Raw genomic sequence first — 21,410 nt, forward strand, 5'->3', positions numbered from 1 at the left:
AGTATAAAATTTCTTCTTAGACCGGAATCATAATGGGCACTGAATCTTGAATGGCAACTATGTAGCTGCTGTGTCTTACCTGACGCGTTTCATCCCCTTAAAGGTGATTTCCTCTGAGGAAACTGGTGCGCACCACAGTGACGTCGGTAGAACGTCGAGAGGAAGCGCCCCTTCATTGCTACAAGCGTGGAATAGTGAGAGCCGGATAGCACTACATGTGCAAAATACACATTTGGACAATTTTTGTAGGTGCACCTACGTTGAGTTTTGTCCTATGTGGCACTGATGCAAGTTCACATGTTATTATGTGGTTAGAATCTCTTTACCAATTTTATGTGGTTTATATATTGTTTTAATAAAATGTTTTAAAATATCCTTGTGTGCACAAGTACTTCACGGCAGACTTGGTATACCATCGCATACTGTGGTTGTTTATATATATTTTTTGGGGTGCAGATCCCCAGCGTTGGTACCTAGTCTGAGCAGTCTCTTTTAGTACCGGATAAATATTTATATTTATTGTTGCCTTTTTTGGATGTGCCTATAAAACACAGTATAGATCACAGTTGACCAAAAAGGTACACAGAACTGGGCCATGTAGAACATGCTGAAGTATCATCATCATCACCATTTATTTATATAACGCCACTAATTCCGCAGCGCTGTACAGAGAACTCAGATCAGTCCCTGCCCCATTGGGGCTTACAGTCTAAATTCCCTAACACATACAGACAGACACAGACTAGGGTCAATTTGTTATCAGCCAATTAACCTACCAGTATGTTTTTTGAGTGTGGAAGGAAACTGGAGGAAACCCACGCAAACACGGGAAGAACATACAACCTCCACACAGATAAGGCCATGGTCGGGAATTGAACTCATGACCCCAGTGCTGTGAGGCAGAAGTGCTAACCACTGATCCACTATGCTGCCCATACACAGAACTGGGCCATGTAGACCAGGCTGAAGTATCTCTAGCTGCCGGCTATACACCTGAGTTACTGTTACAAGAATACCAAGGACATATAATCTCTATGTATTCTCACATTTATACCTCTCTATATAAAGATATTGTATTTGCACTCGGCTACATCTAGTAACAATAAAGAGAAGTGCATGTAATTGCTTTAGTAAGTCCTGAGAGTACAATCCTCTTCAGTGCGAGTTCTTCTATGTGGATGGTGACTATATCGCTCAGTAATGTTTTAAATGCTTAGGATATAATTAGCCTCTTCCTCCTACTCATGATGTCACTGCCAGGAAGAGTTACTTAGACCGCAGGGACTGTTATATATAGGATATATGAGCGTCTACAGCTTGACATGACATCTCAGCCAGAGTCCAATATGGAGGATACCTGCGCAGTGGGAGGGATTTCTGTTCACCGATGTGTTTCAGCGAATGGATGCTCAGCGTACCCACCCGTCTCCTTATTGGCAGCAGGGCGAACTGACTCCATAGGTGAACCTTCAAAATGAACACCTTATCCTCCATAAAAGAAAAATGATAAAATGTAAATTTGTGACAGATATTTTAAAACAATGGTATGAATACGTAAAATGGGGGGTTTAATTATTATTATTGTTTATTTATAAGGTGCACCTGTTACTACTTCTGACTGATCTCTGATGGTAAAGATCACCAGTTCTGTGGCAGTGTTTTGGTTCCATGGTAGTACTACTGTCACTAGGGAGGTGAGATCCAGTCATTCCATTCGTCCACCTATTTTGCTGCCTGCAGAGCGGTTCAAGTAGACGTCTCCCATACGTGTAGTATCATCATCATCACCATTTATTTATATAGCTCCACTGATTCTGCAGCGCTGTACAGAGAACTCATTCACATCAGTCCCTGCCCCATTGAAGCTTACAGTCTAAATTCCCTAACACACACACACACACACACACACAGACACACACACACACACACACACACACACACACAGACACACACACAGACTAGGGTCAATTTGATAGCAGCCAATTAACCTACTAGTATGTTTTTGGAATGTGGGAGGAAACCCACGCAAACACGGGGAGAACATACAAATTCCACACAGATAAGGCCATGGTCGGGAATTTAACTCATGACCCCAGTGCTCTGAGGCAGAAGTGCTAACCACTGAGCCACCATGCTGCCCCTGGAATTCGTAGTTTTCTTCAGGTAGTGCAGTGTTCTGTCACATGAGCATGGTAAGTTGTATGTGTGCTGCAGGAAAATGCAGAGTGTAAGCTCCAGGTTCCCATGGTTAAAATAGGCAATGCATAAAGCATAGGTATGTCAGCTCCTCTCAGGGTGTGGACCATAGAGCCTCACTGTTTGAATTATAGAGCCTCTTGCAGGGCGTGGACCATATAGTCTATCTCAACGTGTTGACCATAGGGGTGTGGACCATATAGAACGTTATGGGTTGTAGGGTCTAGAGCTCATATTGGGATTTGCGTCTTGTGGCTTATGATCTCAGGATGTGGGCAGCACGGTGGCTCAGTGGTTAACATTTCTGCCTCACAGCAGTGGGGTTATGAGTTCGATTCCCAACCATTGCCTTTTCTGTGTGGAGTTTGTATGTTCGCTCCGGTTTCCTCCGGGTGCTCCGGTTTCCTCCCACACTCCAAAAACATACTAGTAGGTTAATTGTCTGCTAACAAATTGACCCTAGTCTGTCTCTCTGTCTGTGTGTCTGTGTTAGGGAATTTAGTCTGTAAGCTCCAATGGGGCAGGGACTGATGTGAGTGAGTTCTCTGTACAGCGCTGCGGAATCAGTGGCGCTATATAAATAGCTGATGATGATGTGGACCATATAATCCAACTCAATGTGTTGAACATAAAACCCTTATCGTGAAAGGAGCATAGTAATCTGTGTTGGGGTGTGGTCTATATCTTTCAGGGACATAGGTCATGGTTGAGCTCTAGATTTACTGTTACGAGCCGCGGAGGTGCTCAGCCGCCGCGACTCTCCTACCTGCGTCCCGGCCGTCGCTATGACGATCGGGACATCACTTCCGGGGCCAGCCCGACTGTTGCCTTAGCAACGGTCGGACGCTATTCAGCTCAGCGACGCGTCCCGGCACTATGGGGCAGCCGGGCGCGTGCGCAGGATGTCAAGCAAGCCTGTGGGCTGATTATTAAGTAATTTATTAATTAGGCATAAGGCTGAGGGCAATTGCAGAGCTAGGCTCTGATTGGTTACATTTGGTATTTAAGGCAGGGAGGGCTTAGCCTCCCTTCCGGTTATAGCTTCCAGACCTCTGTGTTGCTGTCTGCTGCTGGTGTTAAACCTTTGGACCTCTGTTTGCCGTGTATGACCCCTGCCTGTACTCTGGATTTGTCTTTTTGCTTGTGCCCTTGACCTTTTGGCTTGTACCTCCGATTCTGCTGTTTTTCTCGTGACCCCGATCCCTGCCGTGTTTTCTGACGATTCTATCTAGCAAGTGACCCCTGACCTCGGCCTGTTCTCTGGATTACCCTCTGCTCCTGGGTTCTCCACAATTGGTACACATCACACGACCCTTTGTTAGCCTACGGCCAAGTCTGTCCCCACCACTAGGGGCTACAGTGAACACCAGACTTTCGGAGTAGATTCCGGGTGTTGTTGTACTGGCTGGAGGGGTTCCTGACATTTACAAACTAAATCAAGTCCCGACCCACTGAACGTGCTTGGGTTTGCCGACAAAGGGCCGAGCCAGAGAATGGGTCAGAATAACGTCATAACATTTCACTCTGTTATATCAGAGCTTGCGTCAATTTCATCTCAGATAAAGAACCAAGGATAAAAAAAAATGAAATAATATCAACATACAGAAAAGTCCAAGAATGATGATTCCTCCAATTCCATACTGTGCTCGGCAGCTGCTCCCACAGGATGTGATCCCAGATACTGCGCAAGTTCCCCAGCGACATCGATCACAAAGCGTTTGTAGTGGACCCGGCTTGGAATGAACATCTCCCTTTGCGGTCTCCAGGTTCAACCCCTCGGTTGTGGTGTGCAACCACCCTCCTCCTCTCACCAGCACGGGGGCCAGCAGTTGGCCCCTGCACTGGTGAGAGGAGGGCACATTGAGGGCCCACAGCCCCTGCACTGGTGAGAGGAGGGCACATTGAGGGCCCACAGCCCCTGCACTGGTGAGAGGAGGGCACATTGAGGGCCCACAGCCCCTGCACTGGTGAGAGGAGGGCACATTGAGGGCCCACAGCCCCTGCACTGGTGAGAGGAGGGCACATTGAGGGCCCACAGCCCCTGCACTGGTGAGAGGAGGGCACATTGAGGGCCCACAGCCCCTGCACTGGTGAGAGGAGGGCACATTGAGGGCCCACAGCCCCTGCACTGGTGAGAGGAGGGCACATTGAGGGCCCACAGCCCCTGCACTGGTGAGAGGAGGGCACATTGAGGGCCCACAGCCCCTGCACTGGTGAGAGGAGGGCACATTGAGGGCCCACAGCCCCTGCACTGGTGAGAGGAGGGCACATTGAGGGCCCACAGCCCCTCATTGTATAACATTCTGGAATCAGTCCTTTAACGTACCACTTAGCACACGTAGATACTTTGTCACTTTCAAACTATTGTGTAAGAAACTTCCTACCCAACCCCCTGTATATACCATCATGACCACAGGACCACTCGCAGACTCCATGACCAGTCCCCAACACCGTACCGTCATATCTGCCATTCACATTGCTAAAGATACTTTATCCCATCTTATTCCTAGCTCAGTCACGTTACCCGTCCACAAATCTTATTCCAAGATGTTCAGTAGATTGTAAGCTTGCGAGCAGCAGCCTCTTGTCTGTTTGTTAATACCCAGCCCTGTGTTATCACTGTGCTTGCTCCCATTTGTAAAGTGCTGCAGGGTTATTGTGTGATTGTTAATATACTATGCAGTAGTTATTGTTACACTCGTTGTCTTCTGACCTATGAAATCACACTGGAATTTCTTGTCACAAAAATGCTATTTACATCCCACACTGGGAATTCCTGCACAAGACATCGTACAGAAGTAATGTGTATGTACAGTAACTGCAAAATGAACAGAGAACAAGGCTGTACTCAGAGCTCAGTGTATATATGCCACATATATGTGTGTACATATATATATATATTAGTTCATGCAAACCGCTCTTCCTCTGCTGAACATCTACATGAATCTCTACATTGGTTGCCTGTTTTTCAACAAATCCAATATAAAATTCTTCTACTAACATAAAAGGCCATCAACAAAATTGCACCAACATACAACTCCTCACTTGTCTCAAAATATCTCCCAACTCGACACCTCCGTTCTGCACAAGATCTGCGTCTCTCTTCCACTCTCATCACATCCTCCCATTCCCATTTTTTTCAGGCTGCACCCACTTTATGGAATTCACTCCCTTGCAACCCAAGACTTCAAACCTTCAAGTGTTCTCTGAAAACCCAACTCTTCAGACAAGCTTATAATATTCCCCAACCACCCTCTTAATCTCCCTAGGTTACCATATTACCACCCTCTACACAGCTAACACAAGACAACAACCCTCTGACCAACATAGTTGTGTGACTGAACACACATCCCACTAAATACTTTTACCTTTGCATTCTAGAAGGTCCAGTGTCCAATATGATGTAGCACTTACCCTTGTGTATCAAACTCACATTGTCCCATAAATTGTAAGCTTGCGAGCAGGGTTCTCTTACCTCTCTGTCTGTATGTATTACCCAGTATTATTTTATTACTGTGTTTGTTCCCAATTGTACAGCGGAATCTGCTGGCGCTATATATATATATATATATATATATATATATATATATATATAAAATCTGTTCAAGCAATGCCAGATCCACCCAAACTACAACTATTTAAGACGGGAAATAAAATGAACATGAAACCAATTATCTAATTCTCTAAATACTAGCAGGGTAACATATTCTTTCTACTCTCTTTACATGATCATTAGTGGTCCATGGATAATGCTGACATCAGCCAGTACACTGTATATTACTGGCTGGACAGTGGCACAGTTCCCTGACATCAGGACTGACACAGGAAGTGTACTAACACTTATTTAGGTGTACTAAATCCAACCAATCAGGCACTCACTTTCATTATCTAACTCACACTAGGCAGATAAAAGCTAATTGCTGATTGTGAACAAAGACTTTTTAGATGTTTGAGATGTAAAGTTAGCTGGAACACATTTGTCCAACAGGGGGCGCATGTGACTCATGCAGAGATCCCCAGACATTGCCATAAAACATTCATAGAATCCTCTCACTCAGTGAATAAACCAGATTACACTACACTCACTTATCCTGTCTGTGGATACAGTGTAAGACTTTCAAAGTTCTGCAGCGGCGAAACCTGTGTTAATGATCTCTGCTGGCTGCCAGGGGTGAACTTGTCTCATTACAAACACATATGACACAAATTCAGTTAAATTTTGATGCATATGTATCAAAATTGTGTTACCGGTGTACCAGTGTTTCCATAATACCTACTGCATCTCACTTAATTGCATTGCAATATATCTATTAAATGTGTCTGCTTTTAAGTTGCACTTACCTCCCACACACAGGGTAACACTTTATGCTCTCTGTCTCAGTGATGTCACTGGTTCCTAGTGACTGGATAGGCTGCATTCTCAGTGATGTCACTGGTTTCTAGTGAATGGATAGGCTGCATTCGCAGTGATGTCACTGGTTCCTGGTGAATAGATAGGCTGCATTTTCAGTGATGTCACTGGTTCCTAGTGACTGGATAGGCTGCATTCTCAGTGATGTCACTGGTTCCTAGTGACTGGATAGGCTGCATTCTCAGTGATGTCACTGGTTCCTAGTGACTGGATAGACTGCATTCTCAGTGATGTCACTGGCTCCTAGTGACTGGATAGGCTGCATTCTCAGTGATGTCACTGGTTCCTAGTGAATGGATAGGTTGCATTCTCAGTGATGTCACTGGTTCCTAGTGACTGGATAGGCTGCATTCTCAGTGATGTCACTGGCTCCTAGTGACTGGATAGGCTGCATTCTCAGTGATGTCACTGGTTCCTAGTGAATGGATAGGTTGCATTCTCAGTGATGTCACTGGTTCCTAGTGACTGGATAGGCTGCATTCTCAGTGATGTCACTGGTTCCTAGTGACTGGATAGGCTGCATTCTCAGTGATGTCACTGGTTTCTAGTGACTGGATAGGCTGCATTCTCAGTGATGTCACTGGCTCCTAGTGACTGGATAGGCTGCATTCTCAGTGATGTCACTGGCTCCTAGTGACTGGATAGGCTGCACTCTCAGTGATGTCACTGGTTCCTAGTGACTGGATAGGCTGCATTCTCAGTAATGTCACTGGTTCCTAGTGACTGGATAGGCTGCACTCTCAGTGATGTCACTGGTTCCTAGTGAAGGGATAGGCTGCATTCTCAGTGATGTCACTGGTTCCTAGTGACTGGATAGGCTGCATTCTCAGTGATGTCACTGGTTCCTAGTGACTGGATAGGCTGCATTCTGTGATGTCACTGGTTCCTAGTGACTGGATAGGCTGCATTCTCAGTGATGTCACTGGTTCCTAGTGTATTGTAATGAACTGTTTAACCTAAATAAAGCACCGTCTTCCTCCTCTAATGCACATTTTAGATAATGGCCACACAAAGCCACTGTACTATAGATGGGAGAGCACAGAACATATAAGAACTAGAAGTGCCAGGATTGCCCATCCCATGTAACATGCAGGCAGTGTACAATCCCACCCTGCCGTGGACTGTGAACAGAATCATTATAACAAGTCTGTAATAACCATCTCCTGCACCAGACACCCGTATTATAGTCATGGTGCAGGCTGCTGGCAGACGTTGGCTGTGTGTGTGCCCCACTTAGCACCAGGTTACTGTACAACGCCCTGGGGGGTGTCTGAGCGTCTGACGTCTAGGAAAGTTGAGTTACAACTTGTGATTTCATTCGAGGATAAATAGAAGTTACAGTTCTGTCTGGAATCACAATAAGCTGTGAAATTATACAGTCGTTATCCATGTAATTACTGCTAGAACAGAAGTAACATTCTTTATTCTCCTTACATAAACATGATTGGTGTCCCAGGCCTGGCGGTGGGGATTTGCATACACATTTCCGGGACCCCCACCCCAAAGACTACTATAGGACTTATGCCCCTGGTACCAGGATAATGCTGACATCACCCATACTCTATACTACTAGCTTTATTACCAGTAACAGCTCTGTACAATATAACTAGATCAATTCCCATGAGAACTAACACACACTCTTTCCCGAGTGGTCCCATGAAGCAGTATATAGAGGCACAATATATTACAGCACAGTATATGGTATGATAGCACAGTACAGCACGGTACAATGTAAAACAGAGCAGTGATTACAGCACTGACAGACATGGAATTATCAATGGGCCACGCAGAGGGCCCCGGCCCAGGGTGGCAGAGATGTAGGGGCGACCGGCTGCTCCTTGTGTTACCATATTATTCTATTGGTGTTTCTAGCTGAAGGATTGATGTTCTTATTGTATTATACATAAATATATCTATAATATAAATGCCTAGTGGCATGTGTTAGTCTGTCTGTGTGGAAAAAATAAAACCAAGCTGCAGCGCCACCTGCTGGGCGGAGTTATACACTGACCTACTAAATTCTTAGTGTGTGTGTGTGTGTGTGTAAAAAAAACCTCAGAAAGGGCTGAAATTTGGTATACTAAGATGTTTTTAATTTGTTAATTTAATTTGTTAATTGTTAAAAGTGTTTATAAAGATTTTTAAAAAATATATATATTTGGAGTGGTTGTTGGTTGCTGGGGGTGACAGTGGGGAGTGGTTGGTGGTTGCCGGGGGTGACAGAGCGAGAGGAGTGTGATACTCAGGACCGCTGAGAGAGATCCCTGTGTCTGGATAGACATCTGGATAGATGTAGCGATGAAAATGAAGGATGAGGTGATGGAGAAGAATGATGAGGTGGTGACATGTGGACAAAACCACGTTAAAAAAGGGCGCTTGCGTCGGGAAGTAACGCTCTTCCCCTGAGGAGGCCTGGGCTATGGCCCAAATGCATGACAAGAACCTTTTTAACACCTTAAGTAGCTTGATTTGACTAGAATGCATGAGTATCATGCACGGGTTAACTTGTATATATATATATATATATATATATATGTCATAAATGGCCATGGTGGAATTTGGGGTCATTGAGATCTGTAGCGATGGGAGGAGAGGCGCAAATGCTAACATTTTAACTGTGTTCGTCAGCACTGCCCAAAAGAGGGCGTGGCTGTGCCACTATGGGGCATGCCGCATGGTGGCTCAGTGGTTAGCATTTTTGCCACACAGCACTGGGGTCATGAGTTCAATTCCCGACCATGGCCTTATCTGTGAGGAGTTTGTATGTTTTCCCTGTGTTTGCGTGGGTTTCCTCCGGGTGCTCCGGTTTCCTCCCACACTCCAAAAACATACTGGTAGGTTAATTGGCTGCTAACAAATTGACTCTAGTCTGTCTCTCTCTCTCTCTGTGTGTATGTTAGGGAATTTAGACTGTAAGCTCCAATGGGGCAGGGACTGATGTGAGTGAGTTCTCTGTACAGCGCTGCGGAATTAGTGGCGCTATATAAATAAATGATGATGATGATGGCCCTGTGAGCGGGTATAGCAATGTACTGTGTATGTGGGGCACATCTGCCAACAGTCCCGGGAGTCAGGATACACATTCTGACTGTTGGGACAGACCCCTACATTTAGGACTGTTCAGCGGACACCGGGACAGCCGGCAGCTATACATAAACTATAAATCCCGAGTACAGATAATATAATGGGACCTTACCATAGCCCTTAGTGTGTGTTTAGGGCACATAAAATAAGGCTGTGGCATAGGGCCTCACTAACTGAGGGGCCAGCACCAGTTCTTACACTGAGGGGTGAGTTAGGATAACTGGTGACAGGTAAAGGTGCTGTAACTCATAGGCACAAATAGTGGAGTCTTATCCTTATCGGTTGCTATGGGTTACAATATCTCTAGCAGTTACCTGTGCACCAGTAGAAGCACACTACATACGTACCACTGTATAGGATCAGCAGAACAAGGCACAGACACCTCTTGGCACAGCAGGATTGAGTAACACCAGATTTGGGATGAGACATTATGTAACACTACTTTGGTTTGAGGAGTTGGGAAAAAAAAATGCCCTGAGGTGACGGAGGAGACAAATCCAGTCCTGTCAGAGGTACTGTGTCTGCCTGCATTAAAGAGCAGAGCTGGGATATTAATTACTGTATATATAGAGATATACACACTTCATTAATGAGTGACAGCGCCTGTGCGGGGAGGGATTGGAAGCCCTGCGCAAGTCACTCAACCGCGACACATATGCTAGGATCAGTGTCAGACTGGGGAATGAAGGAGAGCCAAAAATAGAGCGCATGCTGCTGAAGGGGTGTGGTCAGCTGCAAGAGTGGGAGTGGTCAGCCACCATAGAGGTGTGGCCAGCCACTAGAGGACGTATCATTTAAGCAAAGGACAGGCAGCATTTAGGCCAGTGATGGCCAACACAATATATTTAAAGTTCCTCATGTTTGGCAATACATTTTCAAAACGGTGCGCAGTGACCTTGTATTCAAGAGTGCAAAAACAGCCTCAAAACCACCTTGGTACCACCAAATAACTAATCTCACTACATGCAATGTGCACCAAATGCCCACAGACTCCTCAAATCCTCATATCCCACATGTACTCCAAAACTCTCCACATGCCACTCATATCGATCCACATACCACTAATGCCCCCCCCCAGATGCCCCTCACACCTCTCCACATGCCCCTCACATCTCTCCACATGCCCCTCAGACCTCTCCACATGCCCCTCACACCTCTCACACCTTTTCACATGCCACTCACGCCTCCCCCACATGCCACTCACATCTCTCCACATGCCACTCACGCCTCCCCACATGCCACTCACACCTCTCCACATGCCTACAAATACCTGCACAGCCAGAACCAGCAGATAAGTGAGGGAGAGCACATGGTGGAGACAACAATGCACTCTCTTCCTCTCCTCTGATTGGTTGTGCTATGTGGAAGCCAGCTGCTCACTTTAAAAGAAGGCAGAGAATAAGTCAGAGAGGGGCGCAGAGTTGGGGGCCACTGGTTGAAGGCTCGTCTAGTGTAGGGGGTGGGGCCCTTTTGAGGTTTCCCCTGTACCCAGGTGAGTCAGTCCAACCCTGGCTGGGGAAGGTGCATCAACAACTGCTCCTGCCTCTTGGAATAAAGTGAGCAGTAATCTACAGGGATACAGAACACAGGAGACCAGCACCTGGCAGATTGGGAGAGGGGGAGAAGGGGCCCACACCAGTGTCTTGCCTAGGGCCCCACGGGGGTCTTCACCATTAACAGTGGTTAAGTCTCTATAACATCACTGATAGAAACCAGTCTCCTCATATTATCACTTTCATACATTTACTTTCCTCTCTGTCCTGAATAAAACTGTTTATATAAAGTCTGCAGTGTCTATGACATACTCACTATGGGAGCCCCGGGGCCACTGATCCTCCCCCCGGGATGCAGGCTGGGGCTTGTGAAGGTTGGGATCTGGCTGCTGCATTCCAAGGCACCCGGGGGCGGGGTCTGACGGGCCACGCCCCTCTCCGGGGCAACGTTCCATCCTCGCCGCGGTGCTGAATGAGCAGCTGTCAGTGAGAGATGCTGCGCTGTGTGGTGCAGAGGGCAAGTAACCTGCCCAATGTGTCCAGAGGGGGCAAGTACAGTGACCCAGTCAGCAGCTTGTCCTTCAGAGGTGAGAGCTCAGGGATACATGTATGTATGACTGTATGTATGTATGTATGTATGTATGTATGTATGTATGTAACTATGTATGTATGTATGTATGTAACTATGTATGTATGTAACTATGTATGTATGTATGTATGTATGTATGTAACTATGTATGTATGTATGTAGAACTACTGGGCAGTGTGTCTTACTACATGTCTGACATGTGTAATGTTTGTATAGTAGTATTGTATAGTTATTAAATGCTTATATAGTTCCTGTGTTGTTACATAGTAGCTGACATGTATACATGTGTAGTGTGTGTATACATAGTGCATGTGTACATATATGTGTATTTATATGAAATGTGCATATTGCAACTAAAACCTGACCCCTGTCCTTTGACACTGAGACAGATTTTGTAAAATAACTGTAAAATTGACACAATCCCCTCTGTAAAGAACGACTGCACATCTGACTGTTGTTTGTCCGCCTGGTGTGTAAAATGTGTGGCAAGCTGTCACTGACATTTTCATCGATACATCCTGCTACTTCTACCTTCAGAATTCAAAAGAAAAGTCACACAACTTAAAGGGTTAAATAAAGGCACATTTTAAATGATAAATCTAATTTGCAGAGCGTGTAATTATACTTTATTGTGCTCTCATAGATTCATGTGTAGAAAACTAATCCGGATAATTTACTGAATTACAACTTCCACCACCCCCTGCTGAATTTATAGTAAACTAGAGATGACTGGAAGTCAAACTCCATAACATTCCTGAGAGTTAAGCAGCAAGTCATGTACGGACTATTAGCTAACTAATATAACCAAAATAACCGTTGTGTTTATATTTTGTTAAATCTGTCCAGCATGCTGTCTGTCCCATCTATGACTGACAGCTGTCATTCTGTACAGGTTGTGTATTCATACAAATAGGCATAGCTAGTGGTGTCCCTGTAAGAATAACTGATACATGCTTTGCCATTTCAGCTTTTTTTCCTTACAGCAGCACGTTGCTCATCTAAGACATATAATAGGTGTATTTTATTGGTTGTGATGAAAAGAAGGAATATTTCATTACATGTCACACAGTGGGGAAGTCAGGGTACAGGATGGGGGCGAAGGAGGCAATCACTGAATGGGTTCTGGGGTGAATATCCCTAAATAACGGAGATAAAATAATGTTTTATAATGTAGTTATGCGTAATGGAATTTATATATTTGAATTTGTCTTGTTTTCATTTGGAAGTTTTCCGACCAGGACAATTCCTGATCTAATTTTAATTTGTTCTTGGACATTAGACACAAAAAAAAATACCTGATAATCTTCTAGCACTTAAGTAAATAAACAATCATTCACTCCGTACTGTTTGTGATGTTCATGTTGCAGGTATATAAGATACTTACCTATTACCTGTCACCCTGCAGTTTGGTTGTTGCCGTGACATGTCCTCTTCCACAGCACAGAGTAGTTTGACTCGGCATGAATGTGCTCTGCCTGCTCCGAGGGTGAGAATGCACAGAGCTCATTTGGGCATTTGCCAACATGTATATCAGCTTGTGCTACGGTAGTGAGAATTGCACCCAGCATGCAGATCAAGAAGTGGTACTGTGCACCAGGGCCGTAACTAGGGCTGTGCGACAGGGGCGACCGCCCAGGGCGCAACGCTGAAGGGGGCGCAATTTAGGAATATTTTAGGTTAATTTGGTTAAAATTGAGGGCTAGGGGGGCGCCATTTGTCTTTCTCGCCCAGGGCACTAGAATTCTAAGTTACGGCTCTGCTGTGCACACACAGAGCATATAAAGCCATACTGAGATTTGGGTCCGAACAGTAGGTGGTACTATGCTTCTGTCCATACATACAAAATAAGCACAGAGATTGAGAATTGCATCCAGTATACATAGTATTCCTGGAGGGACCCTCTGTTAGTGCTGAGCATGTTTGATTAAGGAGGGGATGTCCAGAGTGGGGCTCTGAGCTACGGGTCAGTGATTGTCAGCCCTGTATTAGAGTACATTCCACTCATGTGACCAGGAAAGGGAGAGTAGGATGGGAAGACAATTCTGTACATGTAGTCTTAGAGTTAATTAGGCTGACACAGTTTACAATCACCATAAACACCTCTTCCTGTGCCACAGCCTGTTCCGATCCTCAGCCAAGTTTGCATGTCATGTTGCTCATATATCATAATATATGTGGCGTGTTGTGGTCTTAAGAAGCGGAGGTGCCGTTGACTCCCCGAGTTCGGGGAGATTCGGGGTTCATTGATTCTATACGTTGCTTTACACAGATACGATTGTTGTGTCCTGATACAAAGCTTTATCCTGAATGATATAACTGGCTTTACTGGAATCCTTAATAATTCATCAGTAGAAAGAGAGTACAAGACCTCAGGAAGCTGTACTGGTCCATTATAGAGTACTGCACTTTATAGTACATTTCTTTGGTAATAATATATCAGGCAGTGCCTCGTACCTCAGGAATACCTCACAGACTGATAGGCTGCATACTCAGTAATGCTGGCTCAGCCCATTTTTCACATCTGAAAAAAAGATCCCAACCCATCAGATGTACCAGGTATAATCACGTCCCTGCTGGAGGCTGACTAGATGTTGTAAAACTACAAGTACCAGCATGCCCCTCCATCCTGGCAAGCAGGATATGCAGGGCGTTGTAGTTCCCCAACAGGTAGAAAGCCACAGGGCGCTCAGCATGTTTAGTAGTGATACAAGGAGCAGAAGACCAGCAGAGTTGGATGAGCATTTGAATATATGCAGTGTGTATATGCATTGTCTATATGCAGTGAGTAAATGCATTGTCTATATGCAGTGTGCACATGCAGTGTGTACATATATTGTATGAATGCAGTGGGTATATGCATTGGCCATATGCAGCGTGTATATGCAGTGTCTATATGCAATGTGCATTCAGTGTGTATGCAGTGTGCATATGTAGTGTGTGCATGCAGTGTCTATATGCAGTGTGTATACAGTGTCTACAAGCAGTGTGTATGCAGTGTCCATATGCAGTGTGTGTGTGTGTATGCAGTGTGTATATGTAATGTGTATCTTCAGTGTATATGCAGTGTCTATAAGCAGTGCCTATATGCAGTGTTTATATACAGTGCATACGCCGTGTGTTACTTTGTAGTATGTAAGCAGTGTCTATATGCCATGTGTATATGCAGCATGTATATGTAGTGTGTGTATATGCAGTGTGTGCGTATATACAGTGTGTACATGCAGTGTCTATGCGCAGTGTGTATATGCAGTGTATATCTGCCGCATGTATATACAGTGTCTATATGCAGTGTGCATATACAGTGTCTATATGCAGTCTGTATGCAGTGTGTATTCAGTGTGTATATGCAGTGTGTACATGCAGTATGTATAAGCAGTGTGTATATACCCAGTGTGTACATGCCGTATGTATATGCAGTGTGTATATACACAGTGTGTACATGCAGGGTATATATGCAGTGTATTACTTTATAGTGTGTTTGTCATGTGTTCCCTATTAGGCTCCGTCCGTCCTTGGTTAGTTCTGTGTCCGTCTGACTTTCCTCCTCTCTCATGTCCATATATAGATTTGTTAAGGATCTCCCAGCACTAATGTGTCCCTGAGACATGTATTGTGTTCCTGTTAGCAGCTCACCCTTTCCTCTTCCCTTTCCTCTCAGCCCGGCTGGCACTCAGGAAACCTTTTCAGTAAAAATGTCTGTTAAGCTGTGAAGACAAACACGGAGGAGCTGCCACCTCCACTGGCTGTGACCTTATCCTGTCCGGGGAACAGGGGTACCAGTGTGCCCGGTGCAGAGTCCCTGACACTCCTGTCTGGGGGGCAGCAGTGCCAGTGTGCCCAGTGCAGAGTCCCTGACACTCCTGTCCGGGGGGCAGCAGTGCCAGTGTGCCCAGTGCAGAGTCCCTGACACTCCTGTCCAGGGGGCAGCAGTGCCAGTGTACCCGGTGCAGAGTCCCTGGCAGCGAGGGGGTTCTACAGATCATCTTACACAGACAGATGTGTCGGCTGCTCCTGATGCTAATCACATTCTATGTGTATACAGAGGAAGTGGATTCCTCTACTAGTCTAATAGGAAGGGGGCTCGTCCCCTGTTGCTTATAGAGGAATTAGAATATAATTAAGTCATTTGCTTTCTCAGTTAACATAAATTGATTGAACACATTATTATTTGATGCTTTAATGCCCCAATGTCCCGGGGAGGGCCAGCGCCCCTGGAGGGGGAAGGGCCAGCGCCCCCCAGGGGCCAGACGCTCCAGAAGATCCTGGGGAGGGCCAGCGTCCCCCGGTGGCCAGACGCTCCAGAAGATCCCGGGGAGGGCCAGCGTCCCCCGGTGGCCAGAAGGTCCCAGGGAGGGCCAGCGTCCCCCGGTGGCCAGACGCTCCAGAAGATCCCGGGGAGGGCCAGCGTCCCCCGGTGGCCAGACGCTCTGGAAGGTCCCGGGCTCCAAACATTACCAAATAATATGACGATATATTGTAGCAGAAGTGATTCCTGCCAGGGCATTATTTGTGGAGCTGGGATGGGTCTCTTCTGGGTGCCCCGTTTACCTCTTGTGGTCACAATGGTTGGTTTATAGACTGACCCTGGTGTGTTTCTGTCTGTGGAAGGATAATTCACTGGGCCATCCTGCCCACTTCCGGGATGGGGGTCTCCATGACATGATTTGATGCAAATCACATCATTTTGGCCCCTGCGGTGATATGACCTGACTGTGATATCATGTCGCAGGGCTGAAACGGCAACATTGGCGGCATCTCGCCCCAACCCCCCCACCCCCCCCCCCCACGGCACTTCAGAGAAAGAACATTTATATCAGCGGTAAATAAAATGTCCAAGTCAACATATATAAATTTATTGTTATTATTAATATGAAAACAATTACAAGAAAACTTTGTTTTTGCAGTTTAATGTGTTTTGGAAGTTACTTTCTATTTGCTTCAGAATATTTCTTTGATTTGAATAAATGTAATGTTACACCCGTAACGAGCTCTTTTATTGCTATAGTGATATTTATTTTGCACAAATCGGGATTTAAAGCAATACAGAATTTTATTTTAGGAGAGTTCCTTCTGCTTTGTGGTGTAATGGGGGGAGGACGGGGAACGAGGCGAATATTTCTTGTCTCAGTTTGCTCATGTGCAGCGATATGTTTTCCGCTGGCCGTATGATAAATATACCCTGACGTCACCATCCTTAGCGACTCCATGAGCCAAAATGGAAAATTGGAGATGTTGCCCACAGCAACCAATAAGACCATAACTATCATTTATGTAACACATTCGATAAAATGAGAGCTAGAATCCGATTGGTTGCTCTGGGCAACATTTCCACTTTCCCTTTTTTAGAATGTTTGATAAATCTATCCCTATATCTCCCACGTGTGCAAACAGTTTTCACTATGACCCATTTCACCCAATGCTCTGCACTCACTATTCTCTCTTACTTCCCACTTCAACTAAAGGGCTAAAGTAAGATATTGGGTCAACGGTTTCTATTTAACATCGTGGACCTGATGCATTAAAGCACGTAAATGCCGATACTGCTGTATTTTGCGTAAAATTGCATTGTGCATGCCCTGAAACTAACCATACGCCAGTGAACGCAGCATCAACCAATTCACCTTTTATGTACAATAGACATTAATAACATCCTCATAAATGTATTTTGTGGAGGGGGAAAAAAAAAACCTTTTATTTTTTAATATTTTGTCATTAATGACTAAATTAGTAACAGTTTACATTAATTGAATATTTTTTCTTTCTGTGCTCTGCTGTGTTCTTTTGGGTCTTGATATTCCACATACATAATTTAGACTGTAAGCCCCAATGGGGCAGGGACTGATGTGAGTGAGTTCTCTGTACAGCGCTGTGGAATTAGTGGCGCTATATAAATAAATGATGATGATGATGATGATGATACTTATTGGACGTATCCTGCAGTGTATTGTCTGGTAGAGCAGAACGGACCTAGACCTGTATTCATCACCACACGTATCTTTACATCCGCTCCTTGTTAAATACAGACATGTGTATGCCCAATTTATGGGCATTTAAAAAAAATGCACAGTGTGTTGGATTTACGGTCCTTGATGAATTAGGCCCCATATGTTTAATGCGGCTGAAGCCGCTGATCACGCGTTGTAGAGGAAATGACTTGCGGTTACACGTATGTCACAGGTATTAGCAGTATTTCGGCAGTAAAGCAGAAGAACTGACTATCTACCATCCTACACGTGACGTGGGTTACACAGGACATACAGAGGAACATATAATCATCACAGTTAACAGAAAACTTCATGAACATTTTATAATTTGGGATAAGGACACCCCTGTAATATCACAGTAGTGGCTGCAATCTTCAAAAAGAAGAAAATACAGGTTACCCAATCAATTTATAACTAACAAGGTGCAATTAAATAAAGGGGTAATTTCTGCAGTGTACAGTTGACCGGGCAACACTGAAGACTGATAGAATCCTGCATCAAAGTTTTAGTTGCATAAACCTGTAATGTGTATTTGAAAGCCATCCACCAGTTTCCTGTACGATCCCTGTCTTTATTAGGTTACACTCAGACTCCTTAGATTGCAGTATAAAGGTTTATTGTATGGTCTGTAGACGAAGTAATTGTAATATTGTGTCCTATGTCATATTGTTTTCTAGGTGTTAAGAAGAGAACCAAAGTCATCAAGAATAACCAGAACCCGATCTGGAACGAGGTGAGAGCTCAGCGATGCTGAGATGCCATCTGCTTTCCATGTCATTTGTATATATACATACAGTATATAGTGCAGCCTGTTGCAGAGTCATTATCCACACAGACCAGGTGATCATGGGAGTTTACATGTAACGTGTAACACGCAGACCCAGCCTGAAGTTACACGTCCTGGTGTTTGCATGTTACTAACATGCGTGCTTCATACAGCACTGACATGAAGTTACATTCAGATACACTCACCGCTATGGTATAGGGGCTGACATGTAACAAATGCCCACACCCAGATCGCATTATACAGGCTGGAGGGACAGCAGCTGGGAGTCTGCCTTCATGGTTGGACAGGTAGATATGGAATGATTAAACACGTATGTATTATTATGTACACAGAAAGAGGTGCGAATAAGCCTGGATCTGTTGTGTCGCTCGTTATGTTATTATCTCTCTCCTCATCCTGTATCTGAATCCTGTCAGTAGCTCATGAGTGAGGACACCAGCTGTAAGTGTCAGGATACAGTAAAGGTCATATAATAAAACAGAACTTCCAGAACGTGTTTTCATATATACACCTGTGTGCCCGCCTGGCACTTTCATGGTGACTGCCCACATCCTGGCGTTTGGAGCGGCCCCCAGTAAAGCAATCTATGCCTATTTTTGCAGGACTTCTGTTCTAGCTGGAATCAATGGAGAGAGTAATGATGTCATAATAAAGTCATACCCAATACTCATTACCACCTCCTTCATTCCTTATTACCACCTCCTACATTCCTTATTACCACCTCCTCCATTCCTCATTACCACCTCCTCCATTCCTCATTACCACCTCCTACATTCCTCATTACCACCTCCTTCATTCCTTATTACCACCTCCTACATTCCTCATTACCACCTCCCCCATTCCTCATTACCACCTCCTACATTCCTCAGTACCACCTCCTTCATTCTTTATTACCACCTCCTACATTCCTCATTACCACCTCCTACATTCCTCATTACCACCTCCTACATTCCTCATTACCACCTCCTACATTCCTTATTACCACCTCCCCCATTCCTTATTACCACCTCCTTTGTTCCTCATTACCACCTCCTACATTCCTTATTACCACCTCCTTCATTCCTCATTACCACCTCCTCCATTTCTCATTACCACCTCCTTCATTCCTCATTACCACCTCCTTCATTCCTCATTACCACCTCCTCCATTCCTCATTACCACCTCCTCCATTCCTCATTACCACCTCCTACATTCCTTATTACCACCTCCTTCATTCCTCATTACCACCTCCTCCATTCCTCATTACCACCTCCTACATTCCTTATTACCACCTCCTTCATTCCTCATTACCACCTCCTCCATTCCTCATTACCACCTCCTTCATTCCTCATTACCACCTCCTTCATTCCTCATTACCACCTCCTTCATTCCTTATTACCACCTCCTTCATTCCTCATTACCACCTCCTCCATTCCTCATTACCACCTCCTACATTCCTTATTACCACCTCCCCCATTCCTTATTACCACCTCCTTCATTCCTTATTACCACCTCCTTCATTCCTCATTACCATCTCCTCCATTCCTCATTACCACTTCCTTCATTCCTTATTACCATCTCCTCCATTCCTCATTACCACCTCCTACATTCCTCATTACCACCTCCACCATTCCTCATTACCACCTCCTACATTCCTCATTACCACCTCCTCCATTCCTCATTACCACCTCCTATATTCCTTATTACCACCTCCCCCATTCCTTATTACCACCTCCTTCATTCCTCATTACCACCTCCTCCATTCCTCATTACCACCTCCTTCATTCCTCATTACCACCTCCTTCATTCCTCATTACCACCTCCTTCATTCCTTATTACCACCTCCTTCATTCCTCATTACCACCTCCTCCATTCCTCATTACCACCTCCTACATTCCTTATTACCACCTCCCCCATTCCTTATTACCACCTCCTTCATTCCTTATTACCACCTCCTTCATTCCTCATTACCATCTCCTCCATTCCTCATTACCACTTCCTTCATTCCTTATTACCATCTCCTCCATTCCTCATTACCACCTCCTACATTCCTCATTACCACCTCCTTCATTCCTCATTACCACCTCCTCCATTCCTCATTACCACCTCCTCCATTCCTCATTACCACCTCCTACATTCCTTATTACCACCTCCTTCATTCCTCATTACCACCTCCTCCATTCCTCATTACCACCTCCTACATTCCTCATTACCACCTCCTCCATTCCTCATTACCACCTCCTTCATTCCTCATTACCACCTCCTTCATTCCTCATTACCACCTCCTTCATTCCTTATTACCACCTCCTTCATTCCTCATTACCACCTCCTCAATTCCTCATTACCACCTCCTACATTCCTCATTACCACCTCCTACATTCCTCATTACCACCTCCTCCATTCCTCATTACCACCTCCTTCATTCCTTATTACCACCTCCTTCATTCCTTATTACCACCTCCTACATTCCTCATTACCACCTCCTTCATTCCTTATTACCACCTCCTCCATTCCTCATTACCACCTCCTACATTCCTCATTCCCACCTCCTACATTCCTCATTCCCACCTCCTCCATTCCTCATTACCACCTCCTACATTCCTCATTCCCACCTCCTACATTCCTCATTACCACCTCCTAAATTCCTCATTACCACCTCCTCCATTCCTCATTACCACCTCCTTCATTCCTTATTACCACCTCCTTCATTCCTTATTACCACCTCCTACATTCCTCATTACCACCTCCTACATTCCTCATTACCACCTCCTTCATTCCTCATTACCACCTCCTCCATTCCTCATTACCACCTCCTACATTCCTCATTCCCACCTCCTACATTCCTCATTCCCACCTCCTACATTCCTCATTATCTATGTGGGTACAT

The 21,410-nt window shown here is 45.0% G+C and overlaps 1 protein-coding gene across 7 annotated transcripts in view; it reads left to right on the top strand.

The window, feature by feature from the left end:
* Positions 1 to 21,410, top strand: part of DYSF (dysferlin) — a 253,752-nt gene that overhangs the window by 5,375 nt on the left and 226,967 nt on the right. For 5 of the 7 annotated variants that reach the window (XM_075188225.1, XM_075188535.1, XM_075188465.1 and 2 more), the window contains exons 1-2: positions 11,635 to 11,771; positions 18,435 to 18,490. In XM_075188225.1, the coding sequence (XP_075044326.1) occupies positions 11,678 to 11,771; positions 18,435 to 18,490 (150 nt within the window). In that variant the 5' untranslated portion in view covers positions 11,635 to 11,677. Of the gene's footprint in view, positions 1 to 11,634; positions 11,772 to 18,434; positions 18,491 to 21,410 lie in introns of those variants that run through there. The other 2 variants (XM_075188311.1, XM_075188613.1) reach the window with 1 other exon arrangement.

The sequence above is a fragment of the Mixophyes fleayi genome, chromosome 1 (genome assembly GCF_038048845.1).
Source record: "Mixophyes fleayi isolate aMixFle1 chromosome 1, aMixFle1.hap1, whole genome shotgun sequence".
In the NCBI taxonomy this organism is placed as follows: domain Eukaryota; kingdom Metazoa; phylum Chordata; class Amphibia; order Anura; family Limnodynastidae; genus Mixophyes; species Mixophyes fleayi.